Source organism: Uloborus diversus, unplaced genomic scaffold (genome assembly GCF_026930045.1).
Source record: "Uloborus diversus isolate 005 unplaced genomic scaffold, Udiv.v.3.1 scaffold_13, whole genome shotgun sequence".
In the NCBI taxonomy this organism is placed as follows: domain Eukaryota; kingdom Metazoa; phylum Arthropoda; class Arachnida; order Araneae; family Uloboridae; genus Uloborus; species Uloborus diversus.
The window spans coordinates 7,921,516-7,946,796 of record NW_026557987.1 but is presented as its reverse complement, the minus strand read 5'-3'; the positions used below and the strand labels follow the sequence as shown (position 1 = coordinate 7,946,796).

Here is a 25,281-nt window from a genome sequence, read left to right as displayed (position 1 = left end):
ATGTGATTGCTCAACCCCCCCCCCCCCCCGTTTTCCCAAAAGTTGCCCTTTTTGCGGAATAGACCAGCCAAGATGATATTAAATTGTCCGGCTAACAATTAGCTCGGTCGTTTTCTTTTGCAGGTGGATTTCATGCTGGGCAGCTACATGGAAGATCTGAACATCACGCCGGAGGAGTTCGAACGGTCCTGTTCCGTGGCCTCCAAGAAGGCGCTCAACAAATTCCAACAGGTACCAAAACTACAATAGAACCTCATTTGTCCAGACCTTTATCCATCCGGATCAAATTAGGAACTGATTTCATTTTTATTTTTTACCTCTACGGAGATAAGAATGCCGAATTTCGATCGCAAGCACACTAAAAGCGAAAGCTTTTGTTACTAAAATGCCGAAACGTTTCTTTCAAACGCGCCAATCATGCATGAAAATTCATTCATTTTTACTTCCTTTTACAAAAAAGGAAGTATTGTATTCGCGAAAAAAATTTCACTCAAAAATCGACCTTCATTTCTATTTTACTCACCCCTGAATGAGTGTTGATTTTTTTTTTTTTTTTTTTTCGTCTCGACCACACGTGGATAAGTGCCTAGGAACGTATAGACACGCGAATTAACGACCCCCGAGTTAATTACAACGAATTTTCTCGTGACGTCTGTACGTGCGTATGTATGCATGTACGTGCGTATGTGCGGATAGAGATTTGTTTTTTAACACTAGAAAGACGGAGGGGCCTGTGTGGCCCCTCGCGTAGTTTGTTGTTTAATAACTCGGATAATATCTAACGGAACTTAATGGAATTTTCTGACTATTCATTATATGACACTAATTGAATGCTTGTTTAATCATTTAATCATTCGCTTCATAGTACTTTTAATATTGATCCTTATACCTAGAAAGACGGGAGGGGCCACAGTGGCCCCTAAGCATTTTGACAAAAATTTATTTTTTTCCTTTCTCCTAATTGTTGTAGCATAAAAAAAAATGCCAATTACTCTAGTTAACCTGTAACTTCCTCTTTATGCAGCCGATTGGATATCCAAGTACTGTAAACAGTACCGACTGCTTACCATCCTAACGGTGGCCATTGCTCTTGGAAAGGAAAACCAATTCAACCTTTTGCCCAGTATAGAGAGAAAAACTAAAAATAATTGCATACTAAGTTTTTATTTAGTCATGAAAGAAGGTGTATCAGGCATGTGAACTCTCTCAGGAAGAATTTTTAAAAGAATTCACTCCAGAAATGGGTAGGGGCCACACTGGCCCCTTCAGTCTTTCTAGGTATACAGAAAATGTCAGTCGTTCTAGTGTTAACCCGTTTTCTGCATGAACCAGCTAATACAAAACAAAAAAAAAAATAAATAAATAAAATTTGTCAGTCACAGTTGACCACACGATGGTGTAATCTTCTTCTTTACTAATAATAAAGCAGAAAGTCTCTCTGTCCGGAGGATGTCTGGATGTCTGTAGGATGTCTGTGACGCGCATAGCGCCTAAACCGTTCGGCCGATTTTCATGAAATGTGGCACAAAGTTAGTATGTAGCATGGGGGTGTGCATCTCGAAGCGATGTTTCGAAAATTCCATGTGGTTCTTTTTTTATTCCAATTTTAAGAAAAAAAAAACTATCATAAATTACGAAATTATCATAACGTGGAACCGTGACATGAGCACAAGCCAATGGGCGAGATACGAAATGATCATAACGTGGAACCGTAACGTCGGTACAAGCCAATGGGCGAGAAAATTCACCATACATTATTTGTAAATATACAAGCGAACCAAAATACCTTTAATTTTTCTATTACGGGCGAAGCCGTGCGGGTGCCACTAGTAATGAAAAAAGCTTTAAATACGCAGTAATCGATAGAGCATGGTGATGATGATGTCGTGTCCATAGATTGTGCTGAATATTGTCGGAGGTCCGAAGATCCGCAAGCTTCGGTGCCTCTGGACTGTAGAGGGTCTTCTGCAGCAGATCTCTGTCTGGTAGCAAGCCGAGTTTCAAGATTGCAGCGGTAAGGGGTCATTCATTAATTACGTAAGGGTCGCGAGGGGGTTGGAAAAATCTCTACATACCCTTACTTACGGGAGGGGGGGGCGATCCAAACCCATTCTTCCGTAACATTTTTCAAGTGGATATTTTACATTAGAAATCCCGCGGTCAAGTGGTTTGGCAGGGATCCTATTTCATTTGCATCTGGAAGTTGAAAAACTTATTAGGATGAGCTGTTTTTTTTATTTGTTTTACAAAGAATGAATGGTGTAAAATAAAATAAAAAGCTCGCAGTATGTAGGGTAGATCGACCAGTGAATGAACAGTTAAGCACAATTTCATTTTTTAAAAATCCCAGTAATTTTAAATTCTATACTATACAGATCGTGATAGTTAAAACATTTTAATTGATCTATGTAAATATCTCTAAAAAATCGCGGGAACTTAAATGATACCGCTTCCGACATTTTTGGGTGTTTAAAGAAAAAAATGGCACAACGACCCAGTGAATGAACACCTCGAACCAGTAAATGAACACAAATTGGTCCAGAGAATGAACATGATAAATTTTGATTCAAAAAGAAACTAAGTTTCTTTGAGATCTATCTATCTATCTATATAACTATCTACATCTATTTATCTATCTATTTATATAACTACTTATATCTATCTATCTATCTATATCTATCTTTTTATATCTCTATCCATCTATCAATATACCTTTCTATCTATTTTTCTATCTACACATCTATCGGTCTATCTCTATGTCTATTTACCTATTTATCAATGTACTTATCTATTTTTCTATCTATCTATTTACTTATCTGTATCTAGCTATCTATATATTTATCTATCTAACTATCTATATATTTATGTATCTTATCTATCTATCTACTTATCTATCTACTTATTTATTTATCTAGCTACTTATTTATCTATCCACTTATCTATCTATCTACTTATCTGTCTACTTATTTATATACTTACCTACTTATCTATCTATTTATCTACTTATCTATCTATCTATTTATCTATCTACTTATTTATCTATCTACCTGCTTTTTTATCTGTCTATCTACCTATCTATCTATCTCCTTATCAATATATCTACCTATCTACCTATTTATCTGTCTGTACATCTAGATATCTACCTATCTATATCAATCGGTCTATCTTCCTGTCTATATATCTACTATCCATCTCTATATCAGTCTATCTACCTAGCTATCTATCTCTATATTAGTCTCTCTATCTACCTATCTATCTATTAACCACTACCTATCTATTTATCTATCAATAAATCTATCGATCTATCTATCTATCTACCTACCTATTCTCTCTCTATATTTATCTACCTATATATCTATTTACCTCTTATTTTTTATATATCTATCTCTATATCTTCCTCTATCTATTTATCTATCTATCTATATACAAACATACATATCTACCTATCTATTCTCTCTCTTTGTATATATATATTTCTAAGTAAAACGTGCATTGTTTGCAAAGACAAAAATAAAGAAACTATAAAATATATAATGAAATACATAAATAAATAAGCATATAAAACTATCTGCATTACAAAAAAAGTACAAAAATGAAAATATCTCAAAGAAACTTCAAATTTCTTTTAAATCAAAAGAAATTTTGCCAGTGTTCATTCACTGGTTTTTCGCAATTTTTCGTACCCAGTGACTGAACACCCCTCTACCTGAAAATCTACGCATTCTCCATTGACTGAAACAATTTAAATCCATAGCCTAAATATGTATACTTAATTTTTCTTTTGTAGAGTTAAAAAATAAAATTTATCGATACAAATAATATGTATCAAAATAATTGCTAGCACGAAACCAGCCTTATTATTTTGAAAGAAAGCAAAAACGATTCACGGCAGTAAAACTTTCAAATTTTTTCCAGGAAAAAAATACGTATCCAAAGTAACCAATCAGGTGTCAGATAGCTTAGAATATCAATAAAGAACGCTTTTGTAGTGAATTTATTCAGAAAAAAAATTTTGTAAGGTTTTTTTTCTTTTAAATGACGCGCTGTTCATTCACTGGGTGGTGTTCACTCACTGGTCGGTCATGTTTTATTTTTAGTTAGTATCGCATCATATACAAAAAAAAATGTCGAAAAAACATTTAGTCTAGATTCTAACTTTTTAGTAAATATTTCTTGATACAATAAGTTGTAATTTAATAATGGTGAATTTAATAACGATTACAGTGATACAAGATTCGTGAATTCGTTATTTTATCATTTTGGAAAACTAAATGGCATCTTACGTAAGAATAGCAGGGGGGGGGGGAGAGTTGAAAAATGTTATGTACCCTTACATGGGGGGAGGGGGGTCAAAAATTGACAAACTCATCCTTACGTAATTAATGAATGGTCCCTAATGCGTGGGCATTCAAAGATTTGTCATGGTGAGAGTTGGGTCTGTGGGCAGTTGAGGAGTTTAACTTTCAAAACGGATTATATCCACTTTTAAAAAAAACGTTTTTTTTTCGTTTTCAGAATTTTTACTATAAGCCCTATCGACCCATGAATTTCTGTCTTCTCGAAGTGGTTTATATCTACTGTTAAAAAATGCGTAAACATTGGTTTTACCACCTAAACGGTGTATATCCATTCCCTTATTTTTCGCCAGGTCTTTTACAGCAAAGTGGAACCCATCCCTTATTTGCCGATACCCACTCATTCACTTCCGTATCGAAAGGGCACGTATCCAAATTTAAATTGGCCACTGCTAACTCAAAAGTAGTTCACAAATGAAATAGCGGGGCCAGGCACTGGCTGAACATGATGCCCGTCCGTATTGAGAAATCGCAGCACCTTGCGCCTTGTGGAAGTCTGTTATCATTCAGGCAAGCGCGACTTCAAATTGTGATTAATAAATTAATATTAAATAATCGATATTACTATTAAATTGTGATTAAATGAAAAATTGTGATTAACTGTGATTAACATTGATCCATTGATACAACGTTGTTATTTGAATCGGTTTGGGTGGTTTCATTGTTCATACTTAATTGGATCGAAGGTCCTCTTTTTTTTATTTGGAAATGTTCAATGAAAAGAATCAAGTAAGTAGAAAGGAATAAAGAAGAGTAAAAAATATTTTTATATTAAAAAATGCTGAATATTTTGTTTCAATTTTAAAGTTCTGAAGAAAATGCGTTTTTTTTTTTTTTTTTTTTTTTTTGCAAAAAGGAATATATCTATATATATAAAAATGGATGTATGTTTGTGGGTGTGTGGGTATGTGTGTATGTTCCTTATACAAATCCACAGTTTTAGTCGGATTTCTTCCAAATTTGGCACAGAGTTAAATTATTGCTCAAGAATTCATATAGGCTGGTTTTTGGAATTTAAAAAAGATCCAAAGAGGTTAAAGTTTATATTTTTAATCATAAAAGGGCTGTTTTCGAAATAACGAATTTTCATATTGTTATGAGTTTGGTCTGAATGAAAAGGCTGTAAGAAATGCCCTAAATGAAGTCTCTTCAAAGATAAACTGTAATCGTTAAATTTGTGAACCTTGGTTCGAAGCAAATGAAAATGATTTGCAACTTATAAGCACCAGGGGATATTTTAAATGCAACCAACACTAAACGTATTCTCAACGTTGGCCGTTAATGTCGATGTGCTACAAGCGTCGAGCATGTTTGGCAAGAAAACCGAACGATAGCGAAATACTGCTGTTCAGCGTTTTTTGGTTAGCATTACGCAAAGTAGGAATGCATTGCGGTCTCTGACGGTTCTGCTTGCTTTGGTATTTCCGTAGCTGAATGATAAAACGAAATTATAGATCGGTATTTCCACATGAACAGCCCAGAAAATACTAAAATTAGTTGGGTATCAATAATTCATTCATTATCCGTGTACAAGATTTAACAATTTAATGTTGTATGGTCCTTAAAACCAACATGCATATGTTCTTTATACTGTTCCATGATTTACGTCGGATCTTTACCGAATTCGGTTCAACTAAGTTAAACCACTCCACGCTATCATCATCAAAGAACAGGGCTAAAAAATACTAATATAGCAAATAAATTGCAAAATATTCATTTTTGTGCATAGTAACGTAGCTGGAATTTGTCTTTCAAGGGGAGGGGGGGGGGGGGGTCATGACGTTTCTTTAATGCACATAAACTACCATACTTGGATTCCCATTGTGTGCTAAAATTAAAGGTTGTGCACCTTTTTTATCCGCAAAACTGCACGGAAATATAATTTCGCGGAATTCATACAGTTTGGGAGGGTTGGAGTTAACAGTTTGGAAAAAATGCAAATAAATATTAATTTAAATTTAAACTGTTTCAAACTGCAAAAAATTGCTACGTTTTTTATATAAACACATTTTTTCATTTGAAATTTTATATTACCTTAACGCTTGAGTAATAACGCACCTGATGAAGCATCTTCGCCGACTAGCAATGATTTTAAATCTGTTAGAGGGTATGATGCAACTTTTGACACAGAAATTATTATTCAAAACGGCATGATGAAATATTGCGCCACAATATTAAGTTTTTTCTTCATTGTATAATAAGTTGAACAAAACTACATTTCCAATTATAAAGCTCAGTGTAACTGCTATTGCAAACAATCGAAAATTATTGGAAGTTTATAGCTACCACTAAGCATTTCAACCGTCATTGAAGAAGTGCTGTGATATATATATGGAAAATTGTCACTGTAAATAGCTTAAACTCTCTTTAACAGTATAGGGATAAGGTGAAACACTTTGTATCTCACATGTGACCACAATGGACCTTTCTTAAACTTCAAGAGATTGCAATCTTTAGTGAGATTTCCGTTTTCTATCACGATCAATCAGTCGTAAGAGCAGTCGATTAAGTGCTGTAAATGCATTTGAGATGTAACTATTTTCGATATAGCTAGCTTTATATTACTTGCTCAGTTGGTTTCACTCAAAAATGTAGTTCTTCTTGCTGCTGGGAGGGGGACTAAGAACAATATTTAGGAGAAAGTTTTGGGTTAAATTTATGGATCAGAAAAATTTGAATCATTTAAGTTTAAAATTTTTAAACTACGTTTCAAAACGTGAAATACATTTCGTTTGCTTTTAAGCTGTGGATAAGGAAAACAAAATATGCAACAAGATTCTGTGAAATATAAACAAAAGATTTGTCTATTATACCGTTGTACGTAGAAATAAGACGTTTATTTTTAATTTCATGGCCTGCAAATAATTTAAAAAAAATCTAACGCGGATAGTGACCAAAATGCGCACACCTACTTCTTTCTCTATAGCGCAGTTTAATTGACGGTTTTCAAATAGTTCGTTCAATAAGTCCACGTCCACCTACTTCCATTTTTATTGTTTTACATAACTTAAAATAACAACTGTAATGTAGTCAGTGAACCCATTCCCACCACTCACGACGACTGTGTCTCAATAAATTAAAATTTTGGTGTTCTCTAAGGAATAATTTGTCTAAAGCAGCAAACTTAAATACGTGCTCTCTCTACCTGCATCAGTGTGAGATATCATGTATAACATTTACGGCAAGCATTAGGTTTTAAAAACTTGAACTAGAACTTAAATCTTGACAAATTTCAAATCGTTACAAGACATTAATTTTACTCCCTAACTATCATTTTTACCTACGAAAATAGAAATTTGACGTCAATCGTCAATATAAGAAAATAAAATGTAGCTGACGTGCGTCTTTTTAGGAAAGTTACACTTATCCAATTTTACTCTATGGTTTGGCACTAAATCTCCATGTTAAGAACAAGCAGACACATTTTGTAAAGTTTTTTATAGTAAGCAAACTTTTTCTGCGAAATGTGCTTGCCTGAAAAACATACAAAATAACGTATCACTTGATATCTTCATTCGAAAAACACCGCCGGAAAATCCGTAAAACGAAGTGTTATCGTCTATTAACAATACTGAATGAATTCTTTATTTTCTGTATGGTGGACTATCCGTTTAGCTTTTGGACATTGTGGATGATTTTAAATTAATCTGAAAATATTGTAACTGTGTTTAAGAAGACTATTTTGTATATATTTGTGCCTGATAATAGGGATTGCCTTTTTCTTTTTTTTTTGTAAGCTCACGACTCTTTTTAAGGAAACATTCAATGATTTATTTCCGAGTAAAATGTACGTGAAAAGTACTGTTGCATTTTTTTAAGTCTTGGGGCAAGTAAAACCTACAAAGGCGGCACAACGCTGTTCTTTCGAAGCATCACGTAAAACGTTGTCCCACAAGATGTGCAAAAGACAATCATTTGTCTTTGGATTAAGAATTTATGTACCGCCCTTCTGATTCAACCTCAGACAACGTACCAGTGGACACTACAGATCCTAGACAACATGCCTCATACTTTTTCGCTTTAAGTTGATGCTACTTTTTCGCCAAATGCTTGATTTTCTGTACTATGGAAAGTCTTTTGAAGATTTGAGCCTAGAGAGTAGTGCGAATGCAATTTTTTACGCTCATTTAGATAGAATTCATTCATTTGATTATCCAAAAGATATGTTGCATTGAAAAGCACCCGGGCAACGCCGGGTAATAAGCTAGTCCAAAATAAAATTGGCAATTTAGGTCTGATAAAATTGTGGAAACATTTCTAGACTTATGCCAATAGTTATTCTACCAAAACATGGTGAAAAATTCGAAATTCTAACACTTGGTGTTAGTGCGTGAAACGATTTTTTTTATTCGTTTTGCTAAAAAAATATAAAACTGGATATAATCCGGACGCATAAAATGATTTGCGCACGTGTCCCCGTTATCGAATTGGGCGGTCTTAAAGTCGGCCGAGGTTTTAAAAAAAGTCGTCAAGCAAGAACTTGGTGCTTTTCTCAAAATGTCGGCAGACTTTATGACCTAATGTCTGTAAAACGGGGGGACGAGGGCAGAAAACTTTTGAGCCGAAAATTGCCTCCAACATGCTCTTTCGATCGCTTTTCATTACATACTACACCATTCGTACAGTGGGAATTAAGGTGGCAAGAGTTTGAAAAGGAACGTTTTTCGCAAATGAAAGAAAAGCTGAATGTGGTACCGTCTTTTGCTTGCAGAGCCTCTTCCAACAGGTGTGGGCTGCAGACGATTTCGAGATCTTCCGTCGAATGATGACGCAGAAGAATCTGGAGCTGCAACTGCAGGCGCTCGAATTTCTCACCCAGAAGAGGGGCTCTGTGCCCCACTGCATGGAGGGCACCCGGTAAGTCGACCAATGCCCGATTGCGAATGTTTTTTGTAACAGGGTTAGAGAAGGTTTTGAACTGTTGATAATTGAACGAAAAATTGTTCAAATTCTTCATCAAACACTTTTTCTTGCAAAGTCGGGCGAATTTGAAGCAATTCCGCCCCTAACTTCGGGGTTGCCTTAAATTGCCGTAGGCGCTGAAGCTTTTTTTTTTTTTTTTTTTTGAACTGTTCATAATTGAACGGAAAATTGTTCAAATTAAAGAGATATTTTCTATGCATGTTCTTCATCAAAACCTTTTTCTTGCAAAGGGTTTTGAAGCAAATTCGCCCTTAAGTTCGGGGTTGCCTTAAATTGCCCGTAGGCGTTAAAGTCGATTTTTTTTTTTGAACTGTTCAAAATTGAAAGAAAAATTGTTCAAATCATAAAGTGAAATATGGGAATGATATGTCCTCGCCGAAATCTTTCGAACAAAAAAATTTGTTTGAATTGGGTTATTCACTCAAAAGTTGTTAGAGGGGGGGGGGGGGGACAGACAGACCGACAGACATACAGGATGACCGACATTTTCCGCTCCACTTTCCAATTTTTAATTTTTCGATATTTTTTTAGTTATTTTATTTATTGAGCAATCACGATTGCTTATTGTTCTCACTTGACTGTTTTGATGTCCTTTGATTTTATTTTCCCACCGCCGCCCTCTGCAGCATCACCGTCGATCGGCTCCTCACGATGCTGCTCCTATGGCGAAAGTCGTCTCCAGGTTTCGTCAATATCACACGCGCATACATACACAACGACACACTCACAAACACATACACACACATACACCTGCATACACACACGCATACATACAGACACTTACACATGCACACACACAAACACATACACACACTCATACAAACAACTACCCACACATTCATGCCTGCACACAGACACAAACACATATGCCTACACACACATATACATACCCTTTACACACACAAACACATACACACACTCATACAAACAACTACCCACACATTCATGCCTGCACACAGACACAAACACACATGCCTACACACACACACACATGCCTACACACACACACACACATACCCCCCACACACATTCATACGCACAACTACCCACACACTTATGCCAGCACACAGACACAAACACACATGCCTACACACATACACATACCCTTTACACACAAACACCACATGCCCCCCACACCCAAACACACAGGCCTACACACACACATTCGTGATTGCGAAAAACATAATTCGAATTCAAGATGTCAAAATTCAAATTTTTTTTTTAACTTTTTTTTTTGTTTTTGTTTTTCGCGATATTTTTAAGACGCATTAAACCTTTTTTCATGCCTTTTTCTTCTTTCTCTGACGTTTACTGGAGAAGTAGGCTAAAAATCGATACTCATCACAAAAACAAGTGCAGAAAATCGTCCTATTACTATGCTTCTATGCATATAAAAAAAACGTTCACGCAGATAATAGCGAATGATCGAGTAACGCTTCCGACGTCACCAACAATGAAACTCACGCGACAGCTTGCGAGAGGGCATTATTTTATTGTTACATCACTTAAAATTCCATAATTTTATTTATAATTAGACAATATTTTTTGACAGCGTTAGGGAAGCAACGAAGTGATTGTTTTAACGAGGCAAAACCAGATCTAATTAGCAACTGCTTTGCTGGTCAGACATTGAGTAAATCTAATTTGGCGGTCCGTTTCAAGTTCTATTATGGCAATGATGAATTTAACTTTTTCCCTATCAATGTTAATCATTTCTCTCTCATATTTATCTATTTGAATTCAAATTTTACGGTAAATGTCTCTACATAGTATAAAATGAAGACGTCTGTTGGTGTGAACGCGCAAAATTCGAGAGCTACCCGGCCGATTTCGCTGAAATTTTTACAGTATCTTTCTTTTAGCCTCGGAAAGGTTTGCTGACCAGTTCGAAAAAAAATTGACGAGTTGTTCTTTTTTTATTCCAATTTAGGCTCAATTTTCACATGAATTCTCGAATATGTGGGTGAAAATTACTTGCACATATTAATATTGCATATCGTTTGAAAGGATTTTTTTTAAATTCTTATTAATTTTTTGTAATTAATTTTCAAGCTCAAATTTCGCGTAAATTGCTTATTATTGCTTATTAAAGGGGGAAAAAATTACTTGCACATATCAATATTATATTTCGTTGGAAAGGGTAGAATTTTCCGCGTTCTACGCAATTTGTTCCAATGCTCTAAATTTATTACGGCGGGAGTTATTTGCGTTTTTAGCTCGAATTGTTTTAGGCTTAGCTGAAATTTAGGCACTACTTTCTTCATTAAAAAAATCAATAAAAAGTGAAGGAATTGTCCGACAGTTTTCTTTTTGACACCATTGGAAAAAGCGACATTTTTTACTCCAGTTCTAACTCGACCTTCGGTCGAAAAAGTAAGCTCCTAACTCCAAAGGAAAAAAAGTTACAAGACTTTTTAAATGAAGTTCGAAAAATACCCATTTCTCTCTCTCTCTCACACAATTCAAGTTGTTAACCATTTCATTTTCGCGTTTCCATGGTTACGCTTTTTGAATCCATTGTTATCTTTCACACTCTAATTTTTTAAACTTATTTTATTTTATGTTTCCATGGTCACGCCCTTTAAATCCATCTTTTCCATTTTAATTTCTCAAAAGTATTTTAATACTGTCATCATTGTTTGGAAAGGAAATTTTGCATGATGTTTTTTTGTTTCTTTTATTTAAGCCTGATTGTTGAGCATAAGTCACTAGACACAATTTTTATTGACATGGTAGACCGGGCAAAGCCGGGCAACGCAGCTAGTACCTAATAAAGAAGTAATTTGCACCCGTCACACCATGACGGACGATTTCCCAGTCTCATCTTTACTAATAATAAAACTGGATGTCTGGATGTCTGTAGGATGTCTGGATCTCTGTGACGCGCATAGCGCCTAGACCGTTCAGTCGATTTTCATGAAATTTGGCACAAAGTTAGTTTGTAGCATGGGGGAGTTCACCTCGAAGCGATGTTTCGAAAATTCGATGTGGTTCTTTTTCTATTACAATTTTAAGAACAAAACTATCATAAGATGGACGAGCAAATTACGAAATTATTATAATGTGGAACCGCAACATGGGCACAAGCCAATTGGCGAGAAACGAAATGATCATAACGTGGAACCGTAACATGGGCACAAGCCAACTGGCGAGAAGATTCACCATACATTATTTGTAAATATACGGGCTTACCAAAAGACCTTTTAATTTTTCTATTACGGACAAAGCCGTGCGGGTACCACTAGTAATCGATACTTTTCCTCGTTGCAGGCAGGCGGAGGACCCCAGCGACGCAATCCTGCAGGTGAGGATGAGCGTGGAGGCGCAGAGGGAGAAGGAACTTCTCGAACAGGTGAGATTCGACTCCGTTAACCCTCTTTCCATTTCCGGAAGTTCGTGTCAAGTCCGTAAATTGAAAGTGTCGTGCTCTTGGATGACACTTTCAATGGGTGGGGCTCCTCAGTGCTCCTCCGGAAAATGACTCCACTGGAAATGAATAACCCCTGTTACGATATCCAAGAGATAGCAATTCAGTCCTTGTTCCTCGGCTCATCAGTCTGGAAGAGTCGAAGGAGGCATCAGTTGTCTTCTCAGTGAAGTCGAGACCACCTTCAAACTGATAGCTGATATAAATTTGGCAATCCGCAAGAAGGGTCGAAAAATGAAAGCAAAAACTCAATTTAAGCATTAATCTCTGCGAGTTATTACCAAAAACGTTTACCTTCATTTTTCTAGTTGAACCGTACCATTGCTTACGGACTCTAGCTAATTTCGCCAAATTTATTTTGGCTACAAGTTTGAAGGAAATCTCAGCTTCGATCAGAGCACAACTGCTTGCAGTTCGGTCATCGTCCACTTCACTCTCATGAGTCCGTAAGAATAAGCGAAACTGTCATCTCCGGATGTCGTAACAGCGCTATTGGTATAGGCTTACAGTTCTGCCTTAGCTCAACTTGGAGCGACAGCTTATTAATGAATACAGTTTAAATGGAAAACGATAATTTCCTTCGAAACCTTTGTGCGCGTCTCTGTCCATCAGAAGCCTCTTAGATAACCACTGGGTGATGAGAGTCGGTCAATTCGAAGTTTGGTCTCGTCTTTGTACGACTTTAATTAGCAAACTTGAACATTTAATACCCGAAAATAGCAGAATTTTTGTAAAAATGCCAAGCACTTTTCATAATGCACTCAAAGGAACAAAATAACTTTTCTGGGTCAGAAAGGACAATTTAAGAATTCCTGTAATAGGTGTGCCTACTGTCAATCCATCATTTATTTTGCTCGTACAGTAAAACATGTAAAGTTGACCACCCTTGTAAGTTGACCACCTGTTTAATTTGAGTGTACTAAACGTACCACTAAAGTAGTGTACCGCAAGTGTTCAACTTACACAGGCTTCACTAGACTTGTCACTCCTTGACTTTTTCTTTTTAGGCGATGCAGAAAACGCTGTTGCAGCCGGAAACAAGCGTCCAGACCGAAAAGGAGAAGACGGGAGACAGTCCACCTGCAGAAGACAAGCAAGAGGAGGCGCGCACCCTCCCTGCAGACGACATTCGAGAGCCTTCCCCCTGCGCAGACACCGAGTCGGTAATGAATCTTGAAGTTTCTCTCATTGCTCGCTCGAGTTTATTGGGTCATAGTACCTTTTAAGCAATTTTTTTTTCAATTTACGTACATTACATTTTTTATTTAAACCATAACACGCTTACTTACTTTGTAATCAATAATTTATTTTAAAATTTTTTTAAATATTGCTTACTTTTTTTAAAAATTCCAAACATTTGGAAAAATTTCAATTTTTAAAAATCCATAAGGCTTTTTTGTTTTTAAACTAATACAAAAAAAATTTTTTGCTAAACGATCACAATCATCATCTCTAAAAATCTGTGCATTCATTTGCTTTTGTGTTTACTAGAAAATTTTCTGTGATCAATTACGTAAAAAATCGTAATTTTTTTCAAAAAAAATTTGGTTTATAAAGATATAACATGCTCTAAACATTTGAGTCATTTATAAAATGCTTATCCAATGCACAGTTTTGTTAACTATATTACCCTAATTGCAAAAAGTATTACTTTAAAGCTTTATCTTTAATAGAAAAAAATCCTTAGGGATTTTTATGACACGAAAACACAAAAAAACGATTATCGAGAAAAATGAAGTTAAAGTTTTCTTTTTGCATAAGAACACATAGCGAGCATGACCTAAAACCACTCATAACTTTTTCAACATTTGAACTAAAGCAATGAAACTTTTCCCCTGTGTTTGGACTAGTGTTTAGTTTCGAAATAAGCAATAAAAAATTTTTTTGATCGTATTTGTCATTTTTGAGGTAACCCCTTAAGATTCAAAGCATTGTTTCCCAATGCCATTTCCCGAACAAAATCCAAAAACTCCAGATGGAGTCAATTGTTGTTTATCCCAAACGTTAATATTAATTAATCGGTACGATAATCATGTTGATCGCAGGTTGTAGGACGAGGTAGGACATCGGTAAGAGACGAGGTTCAGTCATTAGTCAGGCAGACAAAGTTACTGATCTGGGGGTCTTAATAAGTCAGGATTTAAAGTTTAGCCAACAGTGCAGCATAGCTAGTAACAAAGCCAATAAGATGCTTGGGTTTATCAATAAATCTATTTCAGACAAATCTAAAGAAGATAAATAAATACCGTTGTGCTGAACAGTAAATTAAGACAAACAATGTTAGAAGAAACGCAAATTTGCAAATAACAGCAGACACGTGTTTCGGCGTTCAAGGAACGTCTTTTGTCGGATGTCCTTTCATCCATAAGCTCATTATTATTTGCATTGAAAAAGGCGTTCCTTGTAACGCCGAAACACGTGTCTGCTGTTATTTGCAAATTTGTGCTTCTTCTAACGTTGTTTGGCTTCCTTTAAATCTGAAGGAGTTCTTCTGCCCTTATATAGAAATTTGGTAAGACCTCATTTGGAGTATGCTGTTCAGTTTTGGTCTCCTTATCTTAAGAAAGACATTAATGTATTGGAAAGGGTTCAAAGGCGGGCTACAAGGCTAATGAATGGACTTTCCCACTTAGATTATGATTCCAGGCTTAGAAGGCTAAAAATGTACAGTCTCGAGCAAAGAAGAGACCGAGGGGACACGATTCAGCTGCTTAAATTTATTAAAATGGAAGATGTTACGGGGCTGAAGTTTAGCACTGAAAACAGGACAAGGGGTCATTGTTTTAAGCTTTTCAAATCTCAGGCTAACATGGATATTAGGAAAAAAAATTATTATAGCGGGGTAGTGGAACCTCGGAACAGCTTACCGGAAGAGGTGGTCATGAGCAAGGGAATAGATAGTTTTAAGAGGGCCATTGATCTTCACTGGGGATTGTAAATGGACTAGGACCAGTCTAGCTGGGCCCAGAGCCTGTTGCTGGTCGTCACTTTTGTATTTGAGTTTGTACAGGCTATACGCGAGAGCCCCTAAAAATCTGTGCTTTTGTAAACCAGAAGGATTTCTGGATTGTTACCGAGTTCACTCACCGGCATATTACACCGGAGTTAATTACGAATCCAAACGATTCGTAATTAACTTCGATGTAGATGTAGAATTAACTAGATGTACAACGAGAAACCAGTTCCGTGGGCAAATGAAACCACCCAGTAAAAGAGCAAGCACCTGACAACATTTAAAAAAAACAACAACAACTGTTTGAACATTAAAAAAATATACTTCAACAGATTTTCGATTTCGATTCCGATTCACAACTGACTGCAAATGTATTTATGTCGAGGACTGCATAATAGGTGCCTTGCCTCCATTATTTTTTATACCGATAGATGGCAGCACCATCACCGGATCGAACAGTTAATGAGAATTTAGAACTAGACCAGGAGCTAATAGCACCCCCAGAGGTATCGTTTCACTTGGAGGACATGGAGACCACGAGCCTATTTAACGTCGCCCAGTCCCCTTTCATGACGACGGTGGATCTTCGGCCATCGAGGTTCGAACTCAGGACCCTCCAGTCCCGAATCCGACACTCTACCGATCGGGCTACCACGGCCTACTTGAAACTAAGACTCATTTTGCTTTTTTTCAACATTAAAAAATATGTACTTCAACAGATTTTTTCTTAACCAAACCCTCTTTTAGCCGTCTGCACACCAAAAACTTAGTTTCAAAAATGACCACAAATGCGAAAGTAGAGTTCGTTTCCCATTACCCCACGTTTCCTTTTACCCCACCAAATCCCACTTTTTTTAGTCACACGTTTCACCTGCTGACCTCCATGTTCTTTATGCATGTTCAATGACGAAACATTCCTCTCTGTAGTTGACCGTGCAGCCACCGCCAGATGTCTGCTCACTGCCGATTCCGAACGTTCCGGAAAAGGAAACGCCGGACGATGAGACGCAGACGAACACTCCTTCTCAAGTTCCGGAAGTGATCCCTGAGCAGCCGACCGACGAGTACCTCCCGAAGCAGGTAAGGGTTAGCATTCTCCCTATGACGAAGCAAAACTAATAAGTGGCCTTTGAGCAAGAAGATTTTGTATACACTGCTCAAAATAATTAAAGGATATTGTAAGTCTTGTACGAACGAGCTGATGTGTGCATCACATGACTTCCTTTTGCTCCAATTTAATGTCATTTTCTCATTATTGGCAGTTTTAATGTGATTCAATAGTTTGCTCTCTAAATATCACCAACAGTGGCCAAATTGAAACCAGATTTAAAAAAAAAACAAAATCGCTAAATTTGTCACCAAGTTGGCGAAAAAACTTGGCGACCAAAAGACTGGCGATATATCGCCAAGTGTCCGACAAATTATAACACAACTTGAGTTTACATCGACATTAACAATGATTTCCCAACAAAAAGGTGTAAAAGACCCCCCTTTGGAGCATCTGAATGCAACCAAAAAAGAAGGTGCACAACTAGACCCCACTAGGAGTTTAAGTACCAAATTTCAACGTTCTAGGACTTTCCGTTCTTGAGTTATGCGACATACATATACACATACGTACATACGGACGTCACGAGAAAACTCGTCGTAACTAACTCGGAGATCGTCAAAATGGATATTTCGGGTGTCTGTACGTTCCTAGGCACATATCCACGTGTGGTTGAGTTGAAAAAAAAAAAAAAAAACTCAACATTCATTCGGGGGTGAGCAAAATGGAAATGAAGGCCGGTTTTTGGGTGAAAATTTTTTCGCGAATACAATACTTCCTTTTTTGTAAAAGGAAGTAAAAACGACTTTTCACTTTTTAAGGATCGTATATCGCGCTCAATTCTTGGAAGTGAATGAATCTGTTAGGCACTGAAATCATTCAAAGAAATCTGACAAAAGTGACCTTATAAGTGATTAATGTATTATGACCTGACCATATATCCGGTAATACATGACATAGAATTCCTATTCAGTGAGCCGGGACTTTAGAAAAGTGACCTTATATGGGAGGTGATCTTATATATAAGTATAAGCGGGGTATAAGCGGGTGACCCTATATCGAGGTCTGACTGCTCAAAACAGTTAAAGGATATTGTAAGTCTTGTACAAAAAAAAAGGGCAGTAACAATTTTTTTTTTTTTTTTTGCTTAAAAAGGAAGAAGGGAGTCGATTCGATTTCGATTTCGATTCCAAGTCACAACTGACTACAACTGTATTTATGTCGAGGACTGCATACTAAGTGCCTTGCCTCCATTATTTTTTTATACCGATAGATGGCAGCACCATCACCGGATCGAACAGTTAATGAGAATTCAGAACTAGACCAGGAACTAATAGCTACCTGGTGCTAGCACCCCCAGAGGTATCGTTTCACTTGGAGAACATCGAGACCACGAGCCTATTTAACGTCGCCCAGTCCCCTTTAATGACGACGGTGGATCTTCGACCATCGAGGTTCGAACTCAGGACCCTCCGGCCCCGAATCCGACACTCTACCGATCGGGCTACCACGGCCTACTTCAACAGATCTTCTTCGTTTTTCTTAACCAAACCCTCTTTTAGCCGTCTGTACACAAACAACTTAGTTTCAAAAAGGACCACAAATGCGAAAATAGAGTTTATTTCCCATTACCCCACCCTTTTACCCCACCTTATCCCACTTTATTTAGTCAAACGTTTCACTCACCATGTTCTTTATGCATGTTCAGTCACGAAATATTCCTCTCTGTAGTTGACCGTGCAGCCACCGCTCGATGTCTGCTCACTGCCGATTCCGGACGTTCCGGAAAAGGAGACGCCGGAAGATGAGACGCAGACGAACACTCCTTCTCAAGTTCCGGAAGTGATCCCTGAGCAGACGGCCGACGAATACGTCACGAAACAGGTAAGGGTTAACATTCTTCCTATGAAGAAGCAAAACTAATAAGTGGCCTTTGAGCAAGAAGATTTACCTATCTATACATAGTCAGACCTCGATATAAGGTCACCCCTCGGGACTTCACGAAACTGACCTTATAAGCGGGTTGACCTTATAACCGATTCATTGATAAATAAACATTTAATTCATTAAATCACTTCAAAATTTAATACGTTCAAAACTATCAGTTAATTAGGTTATTGTAGTTAAATTGATTTGAACCAATTTAAATTTTTGGAATCAATAAGCAGGGCCCAATATAGGCTGATTTTGCTACCGTTTTTCGGTACCTTCACAAAAATCTTGTTTTGACATCGGTACTTTCACAAAAATCAAGTTATAAAATCAGTGGCTTCACAAAAACATCGAAAATTTCACAAAAATTAGCATTTTAAAATATAAAATTTGTTTCTCTGTTTAAAACATAATTGACTCATAAAATAAAATTCTAAGCAGGTTTATATGAACAATCCCTTAGATAGAAACCTTTTTGTTGTATTTTAACTCATTTTTAGCTGCTTCACACCAAAGTGTATTTATGCAATATTATCGCAATCTCTAAACATCTGTTTTGGGAAACCGTTTTTCTTATAATTTCCTATATTGTACACAGTAAATAGCCGATTAAGCTGAAATTACGATGGTATTTTTCGTACTTCTTAGGTTTTTAGCCCCCCCCCCCCCCCTCCCCAAAAATCCAAACCTGTTAAAAATAATACTAGATGACATTTACACTTTTCGAACTAAAATTTCACTTGTTCTGCTTCTCTTTTACAAAAATTTGGATGCCTTTAAAATTTCGCAAAAACAATGCTGATAAATAAAAATGTTCACAAAAATAGAATGATGCAATACTTTCACAAAAATAAGTAGCAAGAAAAAAATCCTGAATTGGCCCCTGATAAGAAATTTTAAAATTATTTTTTGAAACTTTCATTGAGAGTTAAGCTGCATTCAAATATCCCCAAGCAAACAACTGATGTGCAACTTACCTTACTTAAAATTGTCATTAATACAGGACTAATGTGTTTTTTCTTTAGTTTAAACAAAATGGTTTCTAATTATTTTCTGAAAATTTCTTCAGCTTCTCATGACTGGTAAAAGAGTGCAATATGTGCACGCTGAGTGCCCGCATTACTGCTTCATATTTTAGTATCACTTTCGTAATGCTCACTTGCTACTGCATTCTGTGCACTACCTGCTACGTTAATAGGAACGAGCAGATGTGTGCATCACATGACTTCCTTTTACTCCAATTTAATGTCATTTCCCCATTATTGGCACTTTTAATGTCATTCAATAGTCCACTCTCTAAATATCACCAAACAGTGACCAAATTGAAATCAGATTTAAAAAAAAAAAAATAAAAAAAAAAATTAAATCGCCAAATATTTCGCCGACTTTTTTTTGGCGACAAAACTTGGCGATCAAAAGACTGGCGATATATCGCCAAGTGTCCGTCAAATTATAACACCACTTGAGTTTACATCGAAATTAACAATGATTTCCCCCCAAAAAATTGCAAAAGACCCCCTTTGGAGCATCCAAATGCAACCAAAAAGAAAGGTGGACAACTAGACCCCACTAGGAATCTACGTACCAAATTTCAACTTTCTAGGACATTCCGTTCTTGAGTTATGCGACATACATACACATACGCACATACATACGTACATACGGACGTCACGAGAAAACGCGTTGTCATTAACTCGGGGATCGTCAAAATGGATATTTCGGGTGTCTGTACGGTCCTAGGTACATATCCACGTGTGGTCGGGTTGGAAAAAAAAAACTCAACCTTCATTCGGGGGTGAGCAAAATGGAAATGAAGGCCGATTTTTGGGTGAAAATTTTTTCGCGAATACAATACTTCCTTTTTTGTAAAAAGGAAGTAAAAACGACTTTTCACTTTTTAAAGATCGTACATCGCGGATGAAGTGAATGAATCTGTTAACCACCGAAATCATTCAAAGAAATCTGACAAAAGTGACCTTATAAGTGATTAATGTATTATGACCCGACCATATATCCGGTAATACATGACATAGAATTCCTATTCAGTGAGCCGGGACTTTAGAAAAGTGACCTTATATGCGGGGTGACCTTATATATAAGTATAAGCGGGGTATAAGCGGGTGACCCTGTATCGAGGTCTGACTGCTCAAAACAATTAAAGGATATTGTAAGTCTTGTACAATAAAAAAGGCATTGACAATTTTTTTTTTTTTTTTGCATAAAATTGAAGAAGGGAGTTACAAATACAAATTTTACTCAATTTCAAACACCGCAGTCAAATTTGACGTCGAATTGAGTTTGACGTCGATGACGACGTTTTAGTGGCAGCGAATGAGATTTCGCGCTAACCTATTCTATTCTATTCTATTCAAGAGTCACAACTGACTTCAACTGTATTTATGTCGAGGACTGCATACTATGTGCCTTGCCTCCATTATTTTATATACCGATATTTTATATACCGATTTTATATTTTATATACCGCAGCACCATCACCGGATCGAACAGTTAGTGAGAATTTTGAACTAGCCCAGGAGCTAATAGCTACCTAGTACTAGCACCCCCAGAGGTATCGTTTCACTTGGAGGACATTGAGACCACGAGCCTATTTAACGTCGCCCAGTCCCCATCAATGACGACGGTGGGTCTTCGACCAGCGAGGATCGAACCCGAGGCCCTCCGGTCCCGAGTCCAATGCCTTACCGATCAGGCTACCACGGCCCCGCGCTAAACCTATTGTAAGACAAAACAGAAAATAATGATCGACATTCAGTAAGCGCGTTGTTTCCATGGAGTGTGATTTCTCCGCGAAGTCATTTAACGGAATCAGAAGCTTCCAGAGTCTTTGGCAGGCTAGAGGGGAGTCAAACACAAGCCGACAGGGTCGATCCTAGCAGGTGTGCAGAGTGTGCGCCGACCAAGGGCGGCCAAAGCAAGGCCACATCATATAGTTATTTTAATCAAGCGAAATTCCTCAAGAATTTCTCACAAGATAACTTATAATAAGTCAAATAAATATGCTGAATTTTAAATGTTCAATTATCAAAGTAAGTGCCCATTTCTTGAGAGCATAGCATAGTTTAAGAAAAATAGATTGTTTGGGAACAATGTGTTGGTTCATTGAACATTAATATCTACTCTTTACACACATGCTTCATTTGGTTGCAAAATTGGTGACAGAAACGGTAATCAGGCATGGATATAGGGGGAGGGGGAGATGAGGGAAATGGCTCCCCTCCTGAAGCATGAAAGGGTGCCTACCTAAAAGGAGCATTCAGGGCCCAGGGCGACCACTAATGTTTACCCCCCAAGCTTTTATAGACCTAAAAAATGAAGACATATTTTATCTATATATATAAAAATGAATGTTTGTCTGTATGTCATCCATGAACTCAAAAACTACCCGGCAGATTTGACTGAAACTTTCACCGTTTGTTATTTTTGGTACTGGGAATGTTTATAGACCAGTTCGAAAAAAATCCGATCTATCGTTCCTTTTTTATTCCAATTTAAGTAACAATCCATCGGATAAATACGAACAAAATGATCGGCTGCAGAAATTAATTCGCGTGAAAGATCTCATTGATAAGAAGTTAGCTTGAGTTTGAACAAATAAATTCTTTCTTTATGGCTTTTCATGCAACGGGGGGATTTAAAACTTTTTCTATTTGATATTTTTAGCGATGGATTGATCTCGCAAACTGCGTGAGTACAAAATTGGAGTAGAGTCACTGGATACCTGGACCGATGATTATGAAAATGGCTATATATATGTATTTTTCCACGGAGAAGGTGCTCATTGAAGCCACCAGGTGGCACTGCAGAGTAGCAACTTCTGCCCCGTTCAACCGATTGTCATGAAAATCAGTATAATGATGGTACAGCTAGTATGTTATATTTTAAAAAAGCTATACTGATTAGATACTCTCGCAAGCATTTCAAACAACAAATTCTGTTTTCAACAATCGCGGATGCGTGGAGAGACAGTGGAAAATTGCGACTCCCCTGAGAGTCAAACATATATGAATGACGAATTATAATTTTGTAATTTTCTCCCTTTACAGCAATTATTTCTAATTAAACCACAAATGAACTGCCCAGTTTCAGATCAGGTAGGAGGACAGGGCCCTTGCCTAGGGTAGCAAATTTAAGTGTAGCTCCAATACGAAGATCCAAAATGATGCCATGACCTGCTTGACGAGACAAAAGAAGGCTTAAAATTGTGTTTTTGGGACTTCAATTTCGGAAAACTTTGCTGGTTGAACCACCGATCTCAAGGACCCAATTAAGTCTCTTATTCGCCCCATCTACCTTAACTTAAACATAGCCGGAAAATGATATGGCTCCAAAATCCAAAATGTGATTTCTGGGGACAGCCCTTCCTAACATCATCAAAAATTGATCAATGGCATTTTTAACCGACTTCAAAAAAGGAGGTTATGATTTCGTATTGCGGATGTCATGAAATTTAATTATGTTGAAATTGAAGATTTAGACGATTTTAACGACAGGAGAGGGGAGAAAGCAGGAGGATAGGGGGTGCTCTCTAATTTTTCGAAAATGAGACTAACATGTCCTAAATAAGCTAAATTAAAGAGCATCTTTGTTGAAGTAAAGGGAGGAAAAGAGGTTCCGGTGATCTTTCCTCGGCAATTTTTGAATTTGAAGTTTAAAAATCGCAATTATTGACCATCTATGTAAGCGTTGAGGAAAAGTTTTGGATTTGGATCTTTATTTGGATTTTAATCGGAATTGAAGTTCCAAAAAGAAATTTTAGACAGGTTTTAATGATGTGGGGGAAGAGAGAATTCGGGATTAAATGATAATACATGTTTGTTATCTATGTATCTTAATTTGTCCGTATCTATCTCTTTTTAAACTATTCAATGATATATTTTTAAATGTAGGGATAATATCGCGACTCCCCCTAATAAAGGCTTTGCGACCCCTTGGGGGTTGCGACTTACAGGTTGCTCTAGCGTATAAGAGATGTCAACTTGTAGTGAAATATTATCTAAAGTGATTAAAGTAAAAAACAACGTAAATAAAGCACAAATATTGGAGAAGATACAGGTTATAGCTATTTCAAGGCTACATTGGAGCCTCTTCATCAGTGCAAAAAGCTCACCAACACAACCAAAAGTTGCGAGAGAACTGACAAGAACCAAGTGGACACCGGTATTTATACCAAAGAGGGCCAACCAATAAGAATACAGAAACCAAACAACCAATCAGCAAACAGAACGTACTCTCCGGGCTCAAAGCAAGGGAGAGAGACAACCAATCAGCAGCCAGGAGGCAAAAAAGAGTGCGAGACACCGAAGAAACAGGAAAGGCAATTATAGAAATTGCTTCCAAACATCATGAAAAAATGGAGTGCTGGAAAAATCATTGACAAGAGAATGAGAATTTTTCCAAATATAGTAAGCTTCCCAAAAATCTAGGTCATAAACCGAAGAACAGGTTCCTGTATTCTTATTGGTTGGCCCTCTTTTGGTATAAATACCGGTGTCCACTTGGTTCTTGTCAGTTCTCTCGCAACTTTTGGTTGTGTTGGTGAGCTTTCTGCACTGATGAAGAGGCTCCATTGTAGCCTTGAAATAGCTATATGCTGTATCTTCTTCCAATATTTGTGCTTTATTTACGTTGTTTTTTACTTTAATCATATTGTAGCACAAAGCTTATATGATAATTTTTCATATAATTATCTAAAGTGATTGTTTGGTTCTCAGGAGGTGAGTCCGGCGGAGCTACAGAAGCGGCAGGAATACTTGAGGCAGCAGCGGGACCGGCTCCTGGCGCTCAAGAAGCAGGAGCGGGCGCGGCGCCTGTCGGAAGACGGCGCAGAGGAGGCGTCGGCGCAGCAGAGGCGGCCCCGCTCTGCGCGCGCAGCCAGGAAGGTGCTGGAGGCGGAGGCGCCGCCGGAGGCGGAGGCCACGTTCCGGAGGAGCCTCGCCGCCAAGCTGAGGAGCGAAGTCATCGGTGAGAGCCAAACTATAAAGCTGTTTTTAAAATGAGTCATTGAAAAGCAAAGGGATGCGAGTGGACATTTTCAAGTTTTCAGTAAAACGCGTTTAAGGGTACAGGGGTGATTGTGAGTTCATCAAAAATACCTGAAAGTTTCAAAGCAAGAACGGGGGGGGGGGGGGGGGTAATCTTTGGTCCCTATTACTTAAGTGCACCTTTGCCATAGTTTTAAATAGTTCTGAGTCAAAATATTGTGTGCACATTTCATTAAATTTTTAATGGATTACAAAGTTACTTTCGAGCTGGTGTTATACAAAATTATCTTGACATTTGTCCATCTTAAGGGATAGTTGACCATCTTAAGGCTCTTGCAGGTATATTTGATGAGTATTGTATAATTTAAAATAAATTGCGGAGGTAGGGAGATAAAAGCATAACTAAAAAAGAACATAATTCCGGTATTTTCAGACGTGAAAATACCGGAAATACGTCCGAAAATACCGGAATTTCGGTAAAATACCGGACCACAATCACCCCTGGGTACACTGGACCTTGAAAGCCCACTTTTTTGCTTATGAATAGATTTTCACGAATTGTTTTTACACATGTTTATAGTATAAATTAATATATAAATATACATTTTTTGTCAAAATATATTGAAAACTTTTTGATATAT

General features: G+C 37.2%; 1 protein-coding gene across 1 annotated transcript in view; it reads left to right on the top strand.

Moving 5' to 3' along the window:
* Positions 1–24,655, top strand: part of LOC129232657 (cilia- and flagella-associated protein 36-like) — a 28,502-nt gene extending 3,847 nt beyond the window's left edge. Inside the window, exons 3-9 of the mRNA XM_054866789.1 lie at positions 124–231; positions 9,067–9,212; positions 12,549–12,630; positions 13,713–13,868; positions 16,586–16,738; positions 18,438–18,590; positions 24,371–24,655. Coding sequence (XP_054722764.1) covers positions 124–231; positions 9,067–9,212; positions 12,549–12,630; positions 13,713–13,868; positions 16,586–16,738; positions 18,438–18,590; positions 24,371–24,655 — 1,083 coding nt within the window. The remainder of the gene's footprint in view (positions 1–123; positions 232–9,066; positions 9,213–12,548; positions 12,631–13,712; positions 13,869–16,585; positions 16,739–18,437; positions 18,591–24,370) is intronic.
* The last annotated feature ends 626 nt before the right edge of the window (positions 24,656–25,281 follow it).